At 42.3% G+C, this 18227-nt stretch overlaps 1 protein-coding gene across 3 annotated transcripts; it reads left to right on the top strand.

Annotated features, from left to right (window-relative positions):
- Nucleotides 1–14011: 14011 nt before the first annotated feature.
- Nucleotides 14012–17898, top strand: tmem33 (transmembrane protein 33). 3 transcript variants are annotated; one of them, XM_088392885.1, is made up of 8 exons: nt 14012–14154; nt 15007–15072; nt 15329–15423; nt 15492–15679; nt 16079–16146; nt 16272–16405; nt 16877–16960; nt 17032–17898. In XM_088392885.1, exons 2-8 carry the CDS (start codon nt 15028–15030, stop codon nt 17159–17161), a joined length of 744 nt encoding a protein of 247 aa, XP_088249011.1. In that variant the 5' UTR covers nt 14012–14154; nt 15007–15027; the 3' UTR covers nt 17162–17898. The 3 variants fall into 3 exon arrangements, with proteins under 3 accessions (XP_088249011.1, XP_088249016.1, XP_088249025.1); XM_088392890.1 differs by lacking the exon at nt 14012–14154 and adding an exon at nt 14242–14510; XM_088392899.1 differs by lacking the exon at nt 14012–14154 and adding an exon at nt 14242–14451.
- The last annotated feature ends 329 nt before the right edge of the window (nt 17899–18227 follow it).

Genomic DNA, 18227 nt, shown 5'->3' on the forward strand with positions numbered 1-18227 from the left:
TGGATGGATGGATGGATGGATGGATGGATGGACGGACGGATGGATGGATGGATGGATGGATGGATGGATGGATGGATGGATGGATGGATGGATGGATGGATGGATGGATGGATGGATGGATGGATGGATGGATGGATGGATGGATGAATGAAAAGACTCCCCCTCAAAGTTAGCTTGGTATGGTCAGCTCGCTGGCTGGCTGGCTAGCTGGCTGGCTGGACGGAAGGATGGACAGATGGATTGACGGATGAATGAATGGAAGGATAAATGGATGGTAGATAAAAAGGTGAATCAATCGATGGATGGAGACAGAACAAGGCCCCTCCCTACGTGATAACTGCAAACGTTACCTCGGGTGACTTTTCATTTCATGCGCGACCTGATGCAAAAACCGCAATGTTTGTGCGTCCGCACGTGCTTGCATATGCAACAGAAGTCGTGTTATGATGTGATTACGGTCTATTGCTTCCTGTAATTACATCACGTGATTTCTTCCTCCTTTATTGTTTATTCTTCTGTTCTCCGGTAAAACACAATCACATCTAGCTTGAGATGAGACCATTTCGCTTTTAGATGCTTTACGTCGCTTTGTTTGTTTGGACAATCGACTCCACAAGCTGAAATGGATCCATATGATCGCTCAAACAAAATGGACACTGAACCTCAAGATTTATTATTTTTCACTTGTGCATTTTGAAAAATAATGACGTCTGTTCCATGCTTCTTGCATGTGTTCATTTTTTTATTGGTGTGTTAACTCTTTGTCCCTGTCAAAGAGCAACTGGCAATACAGTACCATAATTATTACTCATTTTATCCCCACTCTTTGGCGAATTTGAAGCTCAACATGGCCGAACTAGATGCAGGTGGGCGGGGCCTGCCAGCCGGTGAAAGATGGCCGTCTTTACGAGGCCAGACGCGGCCAAAGAAAAATAACCAATCGGGCCAACTCTGATGGCCGCTGAATATATCGGGCACTCTGCCTTGAGTGTGCGTATGCGTTTGTGTGCGTGCGCGTGTGTGTTTATGTGTGTGTGGCTGGAGTGGCGGGGCGGGGGGCCGAGGGGTTAAGTAGGATAGAAGGCGGCCATACTTCAGATTGGCAGCAAGCTGCTGCAAGGATAATCTAATCACAGGATGCAATTCAATTAGGGCGGAGGGTCTCTGGGGCCAAGCAGCCAGCCAGGCAGCAGTCGTTGCCACTACTGGGGAGGACGAGGATGGGGAGCTGCTATGGGGGTGGGCGGGGGGTGCTTCTTGCCTCTGCCAGGACTGCATGAATGCAGATGAAATTTGAAATATGAAAATCTGCTATAATTTATGGATGGTGTCAGGATGCTGCTGGAGGCAAAGGGTGGTGGGGTGGGTATGGTTGTGGAGGGGGGTGAGGAAGATGAAGAGTTTGTTTTCATGGTTGCCTCTTGTGTGAATGATCTATCCCGCAAACACTTTCTCCCTGCTGTTGTTTCATACTGGTTTGCACAAGGCAACTTTGCTTGATGTCCATCCTTCCCTCAGTCCAGCTGTCTGTCTGTCTGTCTGTCATCTTTCCGTTTGAGTGTGTGCGTGTGTGTGTGTTTGTGTGTGAGAGAGAAGAGTGTGAGAAGCTCTTAGACAGATTATTGCTCATTACAGGCGTCCATTATGTCAGGAGGAATCCTTTTTCATTTGCACGTCTTCCTGGAGATTTTTTTTTCTTATTTATCCGAGCATCCATTATCGGAGCTGGGAAATCAGATTAGGCTGTGATGATTCTCCGCTTGCCAATAATTTCCCTCAGTGCACATCTCGGCCTTGTGTTGACCCTCCAGCCGCGTACAACAACAGCGACACCGCAGCGCAGTAATTGCATTAAATGAAGTGTTTGATGTAAATTTAAATGTTGATAGCCAACAGCCCATCCGAATTTCCATTTCATGTCAATGAAACGGAAATGTATTGAGTAAATGCTACGACGGTGTTTCTGTATATTAACGGAGAGAATGATAGAACACTCATTTGTGAAAATTCAGAAAGCAAATAATTTCAATATTGTGATTGTGATTTACTACCCAATTTTTTTTCCCCGCAAACACTAGGAATAAATTAATGTTTCAAGTTGACATTTATAAATATTTCAGTCCCGTCGGTTACGATTACTATTAAAAGAAATGCAAGTGAACTAGAAATTCATGTAGAAGACATTTTATTGACTTCAATGAGTTGTCAACTTAAATACTTTTAGGCTTTCAAGCATTCACCATGACAACTTTAAAAAAAAATCTAAAAAATGGTGTTGTAAACATAAGTCAGTATGTCACTGATTACAACAATAACCAAAACTAATGTGCGGTTTCATCATGTTAACTTGTGTTGTATGTTTCAACTTTGTATGCATTGAACCAATCCAATTTCAGACACTTGCGATTATGGACGTCTTTGGAGTGAATGATTCGGAACACGGTGACAAACCCCGCAGAATAAACTATGGCAGTCATCGGGACTTCCTGTCAATCTGCAGGACGTCATGTAGTCCGGCGCTCGGGACAGAATGCCACCTAATTGTGCTTTTCAATACTGCTGTGCACCGACGGAGGGGTGAGGGTCCTGGGGGGGTGTAGTTGAGGTTGTTTGGGGTGCAGGGGGGGGGGGGGGGGTAACCACAGGAATCTCAGCTATCGTGCTCTCATTGACGAGGTCAGCTTTCTTGTTGTTGGCAGCACGGCGGCCACCAGAGTTGCTGATGTCATCATCGGCATTAATCACTTTTTTGAGGGTTGGAATCATCCAGTTCTCACTTTGACTCCCCAATCTGGAACCCCAGCACCACCAGCAACTCTCAAGTAGAAGCCATTTTCAGCCCCCAACACATCCACTGTCACCGTTGCTCTCATCCTGCTGCAGACGGGATAAAGTGATTACCCGGCAACATCCTCCTCAGAGGTTGGATGTTGGGCGGGGGTCGAGAGAGGGGGGGGGCTGTTCTATTGAGCGGGTGATGAGGAGGGCCCGCCTCTCCACTATCCGGGGCTCTTTATTGAGGCGTCTATGGGGCTTTATGCTGCCAGTGCTCGGCCTTGCCCTCGCCATCATCAATCATCCCGCCGTCCGGACACCTCGGCCAATCGCGGCCCTCCAGGAAGCTCTAAAGGAGACAAATAGAACATTAGTGTGTTGATGTTGCTGCCTGTCACGCGTTTGACTGACAGCCAAGCTAGATCGAAGTTTGGGACCCTGGCTGGAAGTGGCAGGCGGGAAACCCCGTGAAAGAATAACCCTACAGCATTCTCCATTTTGTATTAGCATTAAATTCAAATCTCCCATTTTTGCTCACAAGGCAAAGCAAACAATTATTCAAACAACATCTTGTATCTTGGAAAAACAAACCAATCGGGTCACTCCGCTCTCGAGGCAGCATCTTTTGACATCGTGACGTTCTTGTCTCAATTGACATGCATTTACTTTTGCTGTGTGAAACACGGGAGTGTTTAGTCGAGCCCACTGGACTCTACTTTCGTGGCCCGTGCAAATCCGGCACGACGCGCTGTATAATGGATGCAGAGGCGGGTTAGATGGAGCGTGGGTAATCTCACAGACGTAGGCACAGTTAAAAAGGGGGGCGTGAACAAAGTCGACTTTATTTGCCACCAATCGCTGCTTTGATTGGTGACAACCAAGGTTATCTCATTAAGAGCCGGTACCTTGTGCCTTATAGTGAAAGAGCATTTAAGTTATTCTACCTGTCATTATAAGTCGCTGTCAGAGATAGATGATCATCAATACCTCATTTGTAGTCATTCGATATGGTTTTAGTTCCCACAGTACAGTGGAAGACCTTTCTTAGCACTCCCATGGTTTCACTGCACTTGGAAGTTATACAGTGAAAAGCCATTTTCTTCTTAGTTATTTTTTTCTTTAACGACAATTTCTAAGCTCCTACTACTTCTAGCAGCACTGTTCAAGTGCTGCAAGAAGAAAAAGAGGAAGAGGTCGAATGTGATTACAGAGACATGACGCAATAAAGGAGAAGATCACAGAAATGGGAGCAGGGCAATTACATGTGCAGACCGCACCTCAGGAAAGGCCGCCGCCACCCGCATCAAAATTAAACAATTCTTCAAGCCCGACAAGAAAACCTCGCCATTGCACTGCTGCTGTATTTACTCGATGGGAGTGCTAAAAGAAGCCATTGGAATATCTACAGGAAAATTATTTTCTGAAATAATAAAACCTAAAAGAGTGAATTAAGAAGAAGTGTGTGTGTGTGTGTGCGTGCGTGTGTGTGTGTTTTCCAAACTCCTTTAAGTTCAGTGTTTTGCTTTTTCTTAGACTTTTCTGACACTTTAATATTTGATCATTTTCGGAATATTAAAGTGAAATGATCTCTGTGGTTGGGAATCACAGTCTTCAAGTTTCCACTGTGTTGAGGCTAATATCACACATGACATTAGTATGGTGTTAGCACAATTAAACAATTATTCAACTGAATGTGTGCCTCTTCCTTCAGGTGCCATTCATCACCGAGCGTTCACCCCTATGACCCGAGGCGGGACAAAATGTCACTGCGGGATAACGGAGAACATCTTTAGAGCCGTCTGATTCCAAAGGTATTTTCCCACTGTGGCTACAACCACAACAATCCACGTTTTGTCCAATCAAAACCTAAAAACTAAGCATTATTGTCATTGTAAATGCTCAATAGTTGGCGGCACGGCCTGTATTGGCTGTGATTACATGGTGCAGGTGTACCTAATCATGTGTCTGACTACAACAATGTTGCATTTTATGTAGAGTTGTGTGTTTATTTCTTTAGCTTTTCCCCCCTAAATCAAAGCATGCCCATTTATCATGACGCCCGGACAGCTTTCTTATGTCGCTACCTTGCGCCGCTCGCTTCCATCCACCAAATTCCGCATTTTTATGGAAAACCGCAGTCATTTTGATTGATGAAATCCAATGATGTCCAAAGCAATCCGGGGGATCCCCAACTGTGGCGCATCGGCAGGGTGCTGCAGTGTTGCCATTGTCCAGCGCAAAGAAAAGAGGAGCGATGTCCCGGGAGGGAAGAAATCACCATTTTAGACTCAAAGGGGTCTTTAAAAAAAAGGCAAAAGTTTTCTTTTACAGGCAGTGGGAAAGTGCAGGAAAACTTTTTCCTCTTCTATCAACGGAAACAATGTACTTGTTCATGGTGCATTCAGCTTAAGAGACAAGGATTGGGTTCATAGAACAACCACTGAATAACGAATTGATTGTTGGTGCAGATCCTTGTAAAGATGCATATATAGGCGGCGTTCCCCATTAATTTCCCAGTTAAACCTGCATAGAGCTAAAAATTAGTTCAGCTATTGCTGTCGTCAGGCCGAAATTGCAAAAATATGATTTTTAACAAATATGCTGTTATGCTGCGATATGCAGAAATGTTTTCTTTAACAAAATGAAATTGAATAGCAATACCTACCATGAGTAGACTCACTAAAAAATCTCTAGAACAAATCCCAGTGAAAACCCAGGAGGCCCACCATTTTGGTTTGCAGTAGCTAATTTGTGGTCATTTTGGTTGTTTAAGGACCAACTTTTCGTGAGTTCAACTTTGTGACGCGAAAATTAATAGCAAAGTTTATCAAGAGTATATTCATAAATAAACTCAAGAAGCCATGCTTAAAAATACAACGAAAGCGTACCTTTTGGGTTCAAAGTGGCTTTTTCAGGGCCATTTTGAACATTTCCCGACATCCCCCTTGAAGATGATCTCATGAAATCTAACAATTACGTCTCTCATAATTTGACCAACTCAAATGTCTCGAAAACCATGCTAAAAAAAAGGCTATTCTTTTGATTGAAAGTGGCCATTTTTGGATCATTTTCTAATGTTTATTTTTTTTAATAGTGGACTTGTCCTATCGACTTGGTTCACCCGCTACCAAATTTGAAGCATGTGACAAAGCAAAGACCAATTTTGGGTTTTGCCATTGGAGATTGCCATAGCGTCTTGAATTTGAAAATGAACGCATTTATGTGTGGATGCAGTGTTGTTGTTTGCTCCCCTACCTCACCTGTAAAACTGTGTCACATTAGGCGGCAGCTGAAATTATAGGCTCAGTGCACATTTATGGGACACGTTTTTTTTTTTTTTCCTCTCGCATGTGACAAAGTGATGATGTAGGTTGCTTTTATTTGCTTGTCTTGTTTGTGCAGTGATTCATATCACCTGTCCGTTCTAATTGGCCTCTTTTATTAATACCAGCAGCGTGCCTCCCCTTTGCACCCAATAAGGCCCTTATATTGCCTACTTAATACCACATGGCCCAAAGGGAGCTTCAATAAATCTCCCTTTAACCACTGTGTTTTTTTTCCCGCCCACCCCTCGCAAAAAGTGTCCTCGGGGCGACATCGGGACCGTGTCACGGCGCTGATTGTGCGTGGCGCGGTGCTTAGGAGCAGCTGCCGCCACCACAGACAAGGCCTTGTCAATTAGAGGCTGACAAGCTGCTCCTTCAGCTGCCTGCAGGCGCTCCGTGTCGGGGCCCGCAATTAGGAACCGTGTCAGCCCTGGCCGGGACCTCCGCGGTGCAGTCCGCAGCTAATGGTGGGCACCCGCAAACATGCATACAGGGCTTTTGCTGCTGCTATTGCTTGTTGGCCATTTGGGTCTGTCATGACTCATGAGTAGGGCAACAAAACAGTCTCGAGAAGCCATATCCGATGAGTTGCAGGATGTCTGCCATTTTGGTTCAAGTGGCCTTTTCAGGGTCATTTGGGCTGAGAACCTTGAGGACAAGTGATTGTCAAGTCGTGCACGGCCTGATCAACCGCAACTGTCGCCTCAGCAAGGCTGTCTGATATTGAAAGACCCGAAACACCGGAGAACCCCAGGTTACATCACTGACGATGTGTTTTGAAATACTTGGCAGCATATGTATAATTTGGTAGTTGACTGTCCATCATGACATCTCAAGTAGCCGTGCCTGACCATAACGTCTATCATTTTGGTTTGAAGCCACTATTTTATGGAGATTCACAGGAGTCCTTCAAAGACAAATTCGTTCTTGAAATTTTGTCTGATTGCTACTAAATTTGAACCTTTGAACCACAAAAATCTAGGTGATGAGAATATGCCATAATTTGAATTTTGCCAAAGTTTGATTACTTGCCATTGAAACATGAAACTCAGCCATACAATGTCAGAGTCAGTTTCAACATGTAATTTGTTATGTCTATTATGAGTGGACCGCAAAAAGGTCTCAAGCACACATGCCTGGAAATTGTGATATTTTATGGCTCATTTTAGCATCTACAATGCACCCATCAATTTTATCCGAGACTATTTTGGACCCTGCGAGTGAATAAGTCAAGAAATGTCTCCAGCGCTGTCACAACTATGACAGCCCGCAGACAGATCGCTCACCAAGCCCCTTTTGTATGCCGTGTCACCGCTAGCAGCTGGTGGTGGCATTCCCCGGCCCTTGGACGCCGCCCTTTGACCCTTGCGAGGGGTGAGAGGGGGTTGGCCGGTCTCCGGACAGGGCGGTCCGGCCATCGCCACAGCGCCCGTGATAGCTCGGGTCAGCGAGGGCCAAGTTTCCAGCAAGGAAAAAGGCGAACAAAAAGCCCCAAAAGCTCACCATGCCAGTGGGATCATTAGTTGGAGCGTTTGTTTAACTAATTAGCAAGCTGGGAAGGCCCAGGGAGGCTTGTATGGGCGACATGGACATCATGCAGGAAGATACAGACATCCTTTCGTGAAAGCAAAGGATGCTATAGTGGCCTGGGATCCATTGAATTATGACGCATTCCCAGTCCAAGGCATAAAATGTCGAAATGCATTCAAGGGAGCTTGGAATTCTCATGATGGCTTCCATAGTTTTTGTAAATGTATCCTTGGCCATCTGTCTATAGTTGTGGCGTGTAATGACAAGCACAACAGTCAAATGCTCTTCCACTAGATTGCCGAACGTAAAATACATTTGTAGCTTTTACACAAGAGATTGAAGGATTTGTGTTCGATTAACAGAATTCACACTCAGTAAGTGCATTTGTGAGGAAATTTAGATTAGATCATTTCAGTGCACTTATTTTTGTGACTTTTGTCACAGGAATATTTTTCTTATGTGAAATACATGCATTAGCTCAATTAAGTTTATATAACTTGATTTGTACACAAAACCCAGTAACTTGGTTATAGGCGGTATCCAGTCTGTAGCAGAAGGCCTTTTACATAGCAAGATATATTCACCTCTTTTAAAATTCTGAACTCCAAAATAATATAGAAATACAAAATTAGCAGAGCAATAAAAGCAGATTCATAATTTATCCACAGGTGCTTTTTTATGTTAGAAACTATCAAAGACACGACAAGCAGAAGAAAGTAGTTATGCGTTCAGGAATTGCTGCTCAGGGTTCAAAGTAGCGGGACACTGAAGTTCAAGAACAGAGCAAACAGCACATGCCGACAAAAGGACGCCCACAGCATTGAAGTTTTTGTTGTGGTGGCCAGGGTGGGGTGGGGCGTTTAAGGTCTTGCGTTAAATATGGGAATGTTGAAACAACGGGGGCAAAGGGGGTCAAGAAAAGTCAACAGGAGAGCAGTCTTGATGACAGAAGGAATTTGATATCAAAAATAGATAAATCTAACCGGCCGGGGCAGGCGCACAATGGTCACAATGGAGGCGAGTGTTGGAGTCAACACACATTTGTTGTGGGCCATTAAAAGCACTGCGTTGACTTGTTAACATTTAACACAAAACGTTGGTGCGACGAGAAAGAGCTGAAAGGGAAGAAAGAGAAGGGGGTTCCAAGATGGAGTGGGCGGGGTGGGCATGACATGCTGGCGTTAAACAGGCGAGCAACGCACGCCTTTGAATTGTAACACTGACCAAATCATTCTTGTAATGCCTTTTGTTTACGCCTACCTGTTTCACACACAGATTCTGAAAAACTAGCAAATATTGCTACTTTAAAGTAAAGATCCGGATAGAAAGCCTCCAGACATCCTGAAAAACTATTCAATATAATAGAATCAGTCCGCAAAACTATCAAATGTAGCTACTTTTCTACAGATGCTGCAAAAATATAAAGTTTGGTCTTACATAAAGAGAGTGTGCAAAATGGCAAAATAGAATCTCATTATCCAATGTAGCCATTTTCACACCGAGATCCTGTAAAGTGCTGAGCTGCAGCTTCTTTTGAACAGAGTAAATCCAGCAATTACAGAGATACTCTGAAAAAAGTACAAAAAATAGCCTTTCACATTGTTTCATTGTAAAATCAATTGTAAAATCCAGCCTTTGTCACACAGAGATCCTGCAAAATTGGTAAATATAGCAACTTTAATGCTGATATCTTGAAAGATTACAAAATTAACCTTTTTCACACAAAGATCTGCATAATCATTAAATGTAACACTTTTGCACAAAGATCCTTCATAGCAGAAGCTTTCACACAGTCACTGTTTAATGCCAATACCCTTCAACATTATAAAATGTGCCATTTTTCACACAAAGATCCCACAAATTGGATGTAACCCACAGACCCTGCAAAATTATCAAATCGAACCCATCACACCAAGATAATCGAGTCTATTCTACACAGCGATACTGCAACATCAGTTCCTACAAAACTAGTTCGAATATGCTTTTCCAGAGATCCCGCAAACCAATAAAATGCAGACACTTCCACACAGAGAGCCACCAAAATTATAAATCCTTCAATAACTGATGCCAATTCACTTCAAATGTGAACATGCGTAACAATTAAGCATAATTTCTGAAGGCAGTATCTCTGATAGATTCTGGAGATGTACCTAATGTAGTGTCCGGAGAGCATCCCCGCGAAGCGCTGAGAACTCTGCATGACCTTCAACCCGACCCCCCAGTATCCCCCTACCCCTCGTCGCCAGTCGCACACAAGTCTGAATTCCATAATTCTTTTGGGAAAAAAAATCTTCCTTTTTGACAATTTAATAGCGCAAACTAATCATGCGGTTGACACGGGCCATTCATCTGGTGGCGGGCACACAAAGAACGGAGCCTGCTCTCGCCCCAGTTTGTCGTGGGTGCGACAGTCGGGGACGGGCCTCCGTTTCCACATGGAGTGCACAAAAAAAGCATTGTGAGTACTTAATGGCTATGTTTGCCGAGCCACCCAAAACCCAGTGTATCAAACCTATGTATCTTGGCTCGCGACAAAAAATAGGCTGCAGTCGGTCAATAAAAAAGAACTTCAAAATTCAATCTCTGGTTAAAAAATTATTATTTTATCTTTTCTTGGTAGGAATGTCTATCATGACAAACTGCCACTAGCTTCTTTCTTTTGTCATGTTGTCAGTACAGATACAGTTGATGGATATGATACAGTTTTATGCTGCCGATTCCAATATGGATCATCCATGACCATGAGTGAGATTAGCCGATACTGATACCGAGTTGTGATAAGAATCTATTTTTAAGAAAAAATAATATCCTGATAAATAAACTTGAATGAATCGCCCAACGGTAGTCGGCAATTGGAATGCAAAGGGTGTGTGTGAGTGGGGGGGGGGGCAGTTATGAATTTGTTTCTGAATCAATTTAGCCGTGCAGGCATTTTCCCCAAACATCCACCAACAAGCGAAATTGATCTGCTGGGACCTCACCTCTTAGTGCGCCTCAATAACAGAGACATCAAGCGCCACAGATAATTTTTAATATATATGCAATAAATGTTCAATTTGTTTCTCAGGGAAGGACGGCAAATAATAACGGCACATTTCACAGCACATTCATAACACGCAAACAATGTGTGTGTGTGTGTGTGTGTGTGTGTGTGTGTGTGTGTGTGTGTGTGTGTGTGTGTGTGTGTGTGTGTGTGTGTGTGTGTGTGTGTGTGTGTGTGTGATTAATTTGCCTTTTGATTGCGTTTGAGGAAGCAATAAAAGCCGCTTGACTTTGCAGCACTTTTGACCGCTTTACTGCCGCACAAATATGTTTGCATGCGTCATTTTGTTTCACGCCCGTCGAGGTCTTTTGTTTTGCTACCCAGATGGGACCTGGACATTTCCATACTAATGATGCAAATTATGAATGACGTCTTATTCAAGATGTCACCAGCAACCTTGCTGTGCGGTGAAGAACTGTTGCAATAATATGCAATTCATTTTTGAAATGTAGGATGCAATTTTGTTATGGTCCAAAGGAAAACATGTATTCCACATTTTGCGATTTGTCATTTTATTTAAAGACACATTTTAGAGAAACTTGCTTTTCAAAAACAATTCTACAAAAACGTCTTAAACATTTCATTTAACAAAATGGTGCAAAAAACTGCTATACAGAAAGGGATTTCTCTGCGGGGGTTTCATGATTACAGCGACTCCAAGTGCTCGGAATTTGCCTGCGATCCTAATCCTGATCCCAATCCCTCTCAAGATTTGTGGTGAATGGCCAGGGCAGGAAGACTGCGTGACCAAAGGACACATAATAATGGCGCGCCTCCCCGTTTGTGCTGACAATCCTCCTCATGTCCGTCACTGTGTGCGTTCTCCCGAATTCACCTCGCACGCACGCACAACTGAGAAAAGGCAACTTTTCAGTCCTTTCATTGTCAATAGTAGTATTCGTGCTCAGTCCACCATGTAACTAGGGTTTGGGATGGGCTCTATACCTGCGACATATCCAGGATAGGAAGGATGCACATACGTCGCCCGGCTCAATTAGCGCCGTACAATTTAATTTTTTTCATTTAGAGAGTCCAAGTGTTTTTGTATAGTCATTTGAATTGTTCCATAATTTTAGGTGCTTTCCGAAGTCAATCAAAATCATACGCCGTAAGAGCGGAACTACGGCCCACACACACACACAGGTTCATTTTATTCTGCAAAATGTTGCTTAAAATGTGACACTTTCCATTATTTAAATTAGGGAGAAAACAGTTGCGAATAAAAATAATGGGAAAAATAAAGTATTTTGAGTACTTTGTGTTGTTTAAAACAAAAGAAAATGCTGGAACGTTTATGACTAAATAAATAAATAGATAAGTAAAGTTCATTTCGATTCCTCAAGTTCATCCGTTTATAATTTTCTTCTACGCGCATTTTTTGCGATAAGTCAAACTGCACAATTTACCCAAATAAGCGTGCATTGCCTGTTTTATCGCCTCAAATATAAACGTATAACTGTTACGATGGATGCTGCGCGTGCAAACTCTTGTTGTCACGTACTTCCTTAAATTACCCTTTCCACTTAAAAAGATCGTTTCGATATCGATTCTTTATTCGTAAAAACACGGAAACGCAACAATACATTTATGATTTAAAAAAAATACATATGCTTTGAAAATCTAATTTGATTTTCCTTTCGAAAAATAATAATAATAATAAAAACGGCGAAGATTACTTTTTATTTACAACTATTGCAAAAAAAAAAACCAGCATAGGTTGTATGAAGAAAATAATCGTTCCTTTTTATTAGATATAGATGATAGGTATTTCTTAGGTAAAATATATTTAAAGACCTTGAAATGTATATGAATATATTTTTGGAATATAAACAATACGATAATGACAATTTATCAGGCCAACATTTATCTGAATTACGGAAAAAGATATTGTCTGATTTAAAACTACGCTCACTCTTGTAAAATTACTGATTAAAATTTTCTCGTTTTCATCATTAATAACGCTGGTAGAATATCGTTATGTTTATGTTATGTTTCTCTGATAGCCTCATTACTTACATTACTTATTTACATCACACTACACGAGAATAATGAATTAAAATGAATATTTTCGCGAGTGCAAAAGAGCATGAAGGTAATTTTTTCATTTAAAAAAAATATTCCCAACAAGAAACCAAACACTACACCATGATTTGAAATTCAAATATTTTTCTCTAATGCACCGCATGTTGTCTGTCACAGCTAATCTCTCTGGTGATTAATTAAAATACATGCTCTGTGTTCCATTTTTTTTTTTAGACATGCTTAAACACACATGGAAAACGTTTTAAATGGGATAACGCATGCAATGTCGGAGGCTCCAGTTCTTACCTATTTAATGCAACGTGTGTGTGTGCTGGTCCTCCGTGGTATCACATGCCTACTATGTGGACAAAAATAAGGCAGCCACATGATTCCCTTTAGCAAGTGCAAACTTTGTGTCCTCCTGCGCACCATTTTATACATGATGAGCCCCTGTAATGGGATTATTAAACAAAAACGTTTCAGGCGCTGGCGTTAACCTTTTTTAATGCCTAATTAGGTTTTGCAAAGAAATAATTAGATTCTCCAGTGCTTACACACGCTGCCTATATTTTCAAATGCGGTCTGCGAGAGAAAGGCAGCATTGTTTGCAGTGAACGGAACACACACAGTTGAGGAAAAGAGTAAAGTGTAACGTTAAAAAACATGTTGGGACAGAATAAGGAATACTTAAAAGTCTGCTGTTTTTGCGACTCATTCACTTGGGCTCAGTTTTCTGTCCGAGCGCGCCATCTAGTGTTGAGCAGGCGTAAAACGGTTTAAAATGACGTTTAATGGCACGAAATAAACAATTCTCCCAACAATCCCACATAAAACTATGTTTTGAACACTATAACCAAAATTTAGTGAGTGTTTAAAAAAGCGGAGCTTTGTTGACGTCTGCTGCCTGAACCGGAAAAGAGCGCGCAGTTTTGTCGCTCATACTGGTCAGGCGGCTGACTTGTATTTTTTTTATTACTTCATATTATTTTATTTGTTTAAAATTCACAAGAAAAAATACAGAAATTCATGTGCAGACATTTGACACTTATAGAGAATAAAAGGATGGATTTCCTCCCACATCCCAAAAACATGCATGGTAAGCCGATTGAGCACTCTAAATTGCCCGTCGTGTGCCCTGCGATTGGCTGGCAACCAGTTCAGGGTGTCCCCCGCCTCCTGCCCGATGACTGCGGGGATAGGCTCCGTGGGGTACGGAAGAATGAAATGAAAATTTGAAATGGATCATTTTTCTTGAGTGACTGCACTCTCACCCACGCCCCCTAGAGCACTTGCTCTTAGAGAAATTGTCTTTTACGAAAGTGCTCCTTTCTGTCCTCGCGAGAGTTTGCGAGATTGCTGTCACCAACCAAGAAGGTCAGGTGATCATTCACTACGAGCGCGTGTGTATTTCGACTCAGATACAGTGACGTGACTGTCACAGCACACGCTACGACACCGGTAAGTTGTGTCTTGTTTTAAAACTTTAAACACTGGCAGGCAATCAAAAACTCTCCCTTTTAGGCGGATACGCGTGCTGGGTTATTTGTCATAAACAGGGCGTTGGGGAGATGACGCCGTTAGCCTAGCAATCTCCCATGCTAGCTCAAAGAGAACGTTCTAGATTCACCTGCCTTTAGACGCCTTTGATGAGGCGTCAAAAAGAGTCCTAATCGAATCTCAACGCGCCCTCGGTCGCCTTGAAGAGAACCCCAAGGCGGTGTCCTTCGCAGGAGTTTCCCCCCCAGACTATTAAATGTAAGGTCGCTGTTTAAAGTCGTTTCATTAGCTTTCTTCTCAAGTAGCTTCTATGACAGGTACGCTAAGCTATTGTGATGCAATTCAGTCTCCCAATTATCTGCTAATCCAATGCATACAATGTATTAATGTTGTTAAATGGTTCCTGTGATATTTATTCTTCCGTTTTGTCACACAGAGTTGGCCAAACGTTGATATACATTTTAAAGTAGTGCTTTTTCAATTTACATCTACGTCTGTACTTCCTCACCCTCCTTCTTTCTTAGCTTCCTGATTTCCTTCCCTCTGGGCTTTCTTCTCTCTGTTCTCTACACTATTTTCCTTTCCCCTTCTTTCCTTCCTTTCTTTTTTAGTCCTTCACCTACACAATCTAATACAAAAGCTCTATCGATAAAAAAATATTTGTTATACTGATGTCTTATTTATATGTTTGTTAAAAATGGTTATGGAGGCCCTCTGCAAATTCAAACGCCTATAAAGTGTTTATGGCAGACTAACAATGTAGTCCACGATCTGTTTGGTTTGTGCATTAAATTTTGTTGTTTCCCTCAACAGTGACATCCATAAGCATTGAAAATGGCAGACACCAGCCATCAAAACCCTCCAAGACTGGGGCCTGTGGTAAGCCAGTTGCTTAATGATTGTTTCAGGGTTTTCCTGTTGAACTGTGAAATATTTGTAGAATTTCTAGCGGTTACCCCATTAATAAATCAAGTAAAATTAAACTTTCCATGAATAAACATAATAATGTGCATGAGAGGGGCAGGTATTTTTTTTTTTTACACTAGAGGTCACATCCTCACTTTGTAGTTTAGTTTCTTTAACTGATTGTTTTTGTGCGTATACTTAACAGCACTTATTTTCCCCCTTTGTGTAGCAATTTTTAATGAGCAACAAGCTTGAAACGGTCATGTGGCTGTCACGCCTCTTCACCGTCTACTGCTCCGTCATGTTCATACTTCCAATCTTGGGGTGAGTAGGCACAAACAGTTTTTTGTTGGTGTAACCAAATCTTATTGTGTGGACCATTTTTGTTTTAGACCCCACGCAGCGTCAAACTTCTACCAGCGAGCGCTGCTTTCCAACGCGCTCACCAGTACCCTGCGCCTGCACCAGAGGCTCCCCAGGTTCCAGCTGAGCCGGGCGTTTGTGGCACAGGCGCTGCAGGAGGACAGCTGCCACTACCTGCTGTACTCACTCATCCTGGTCAACTCCTACCCCATCACGAGTATCCTTGACTTCAAGGCGCTTGCCTGCTCTATGAACTGTGGGTGGGTTAAAAATTGTTTTAGGCAGAGGTGTCCTAATGGAGACTCACATAAATGTATAACTGCTAGTCAGTCAAGGCTTATCTTTATTTTTTTGTTTTGATAAACCAGAAACTCTGCGAGGACATTTAAAATGAAGCATTAACATCTTGAATGTTGTCTTTTCAGGAAAGTGGAACAGTAACAGTTTGTTGTCTTTGGTCATTTTAGTAGGATTTTAATGAATGTCTTTATTCGGCTGCCACTTAGTTTACTTGTCATATTCCTCATGTGATGAAATCACAGTTCAGGCAAGCCAGATTATGTCCAATGCCATATCCCGTGTATTATCTTGTAGTTCTTTAATTCATTGATTCCAGTGAGTATTTTCCCAGTTTTCCTCTTCTCCTTGCTCCACGCAACCACCTTCACCAAAAAGGTCCTCGATGTGAGTATGACACAGCCACTATCTCTGGCTGTGACTTTTGATTGCTTTCTTGTCAGGGGGGAGGGTGCGGGTGTTGTTCAATATCAGAATTGATGAATTTTAACATGTTGTCATTGTCCGCACAGTCAGTGGGCCCCAGCACGTTGATGTTCATCAGGAATCTCCTGGACAAGATGTCTGCTAATCAGCAGAACATCCTCAAGTTCATCGCCTGTAATGAGATATTTTTGATGCCAGCCACTGTCTTCATGCTCTTCAGGTTGTGCACATTTAAACCTAACACATCTTTTTTAATCACATGTGCTAATTCAAGCAGTTGCTCTTACCATGGTAAGATTACAGATGATCTCAAATCAAATGATCGCATGTGTTGAATTGACTTTAAAGATGACTTTGGTGTGGGATTGCTGTCTTCAGTAACGATTAGTCTTCGGGTAGACTCTTGATGTTGGTTTTGTCGAGTGCTTTTTTTTTTTGTTATTAGGACGTTTTCATTCCTATTCGTACACCTACAGCAGAACCTAGGTCAAGGATCTTCATTGGATCCGATTTTTTTTTTTTAGTTTACAATTGGGCAAATCTTACAGGGGACACTTTCAGAAACAGGTGATCAGCAGTAGGTTGAATTTCAACCTCGGTAGGTGGGCTGGTACGCTGTAAATGCAACTATTTGTGTGTGAGCCATCAAATATGTCTCCTTGAAAATGTCGTTTTCGTGGTTTGTCAACAGCGGCCAGGGAAGTTTGCTGCTGCCTTTCATTTACTATCGCTTCCTCAGCCTACGCTACACGTCCAGAAGAAATCCATATTGCCGGTAAGAGCTGCAAATACACATTGTTCTATACTTGCTTCTACTGATGGTTGCCTTGTTTTCTTTTTTGACAGTACTCTATTTGCTGAGCTGCGAATCCTCCTGGAGCACTACATCATGAAGCCTGCGTGCCCTGCCTTCTTCCGGAGGATGTGCCTCAGCAGCATTGCCTTCGTCAGCCGCTTGGCCCCCACCGGCATCTGAAGGCCTTGACATCCCCCCCCCCCACTCCTTTTTTTTTTTTTTTTTTTCTTTGCGTTTGGCCGCCAAGGACGTGACTTCCATTTTGGATGAGGACGCACAATGTGGCGCCATCAATGGAGGACATTTTGTTTTTATTGTTGCAATGACAACTTGACAGTGTACTGCAATTCAAGACCGGCCTGAAAAGCATTGAAGTTGTTTTATGTCCTCTTCTCCTTTCCTAATGTGACCTCATCAAAATGGTGGGCCTGCTGCTCTTTTATGCCAGAGCACATGAGACATCTTAATGTGATCCTACAACTTTATTTATTCACTTGAGATTAGTCACAAACTGAGCTTCTAGTATATGATTACAAATTTAAATATTGTCAGAACTGATGCGATGTATGCAGTTTATACTTTATTTATTGTATATACTCGTTAAAGTCCTCAATTCACTCCTCGCTGTACAAATGTCATTTCTGCTTTTTCCAGAATGCATAAGTAATGGGTCGTTCCTTTATGCTGATGGAATTCTTGAAGTGAAATCCATGATGCATGTCGTTAAGTGGGAAGCTGCACTGAATTCCAATGCATTATAATTCAACCTTTATGCCCAATGCATTTAGCACACTCGTACTAATACATGTGCCCTAACTTTTCTTCTCCCATGTCTCCGTCTGCCTACAGATGAACCACATTTTTATCGCGTGATGAGCTCTTAACGATTCTGAAATAAAATGTTAACCGAAACGTCATATTTATTTTGTGCTGAACTAATGTGCAAACTGCATTTCGTGATGAAACCCGCGAATGCCTCTTTCGCCGACTGTGGGAGCAAATTATTCAATCAGTAAACGTCTTGAATATGTTATGCAAAGGGTGGCCAATAGTGATGTGCATTCCAGTTCTTTTAAGTGAACTGAATCTTTAGAATCAGATAACTCAAAATGTTAGTTTAAATGAAAGCAGTGCTGCGCTCGGGGAATCATTTGATAATCCAAGAGGCATTACGATTAAACCAGCTACCATGGCAACGTCGCCACCCGCAATAACCTGTACAATCATTAGCCGCTAGTGTTGGCTC

This window comes from Syngnathus floridae, chromosome 1 (genome assembly GCF_059516105.1).
Source record: "Syngnathus floridae isolate MCC-2025c chromosome 1, RoL_Sflo_1.0, whole genome shotgun sequence".
NCBI lineage: Eukaryota > Metazoa > Chordata > Actinopteri > Syngnathiformes > Syngnathidae > Syngnathus > Syngnathus floridae.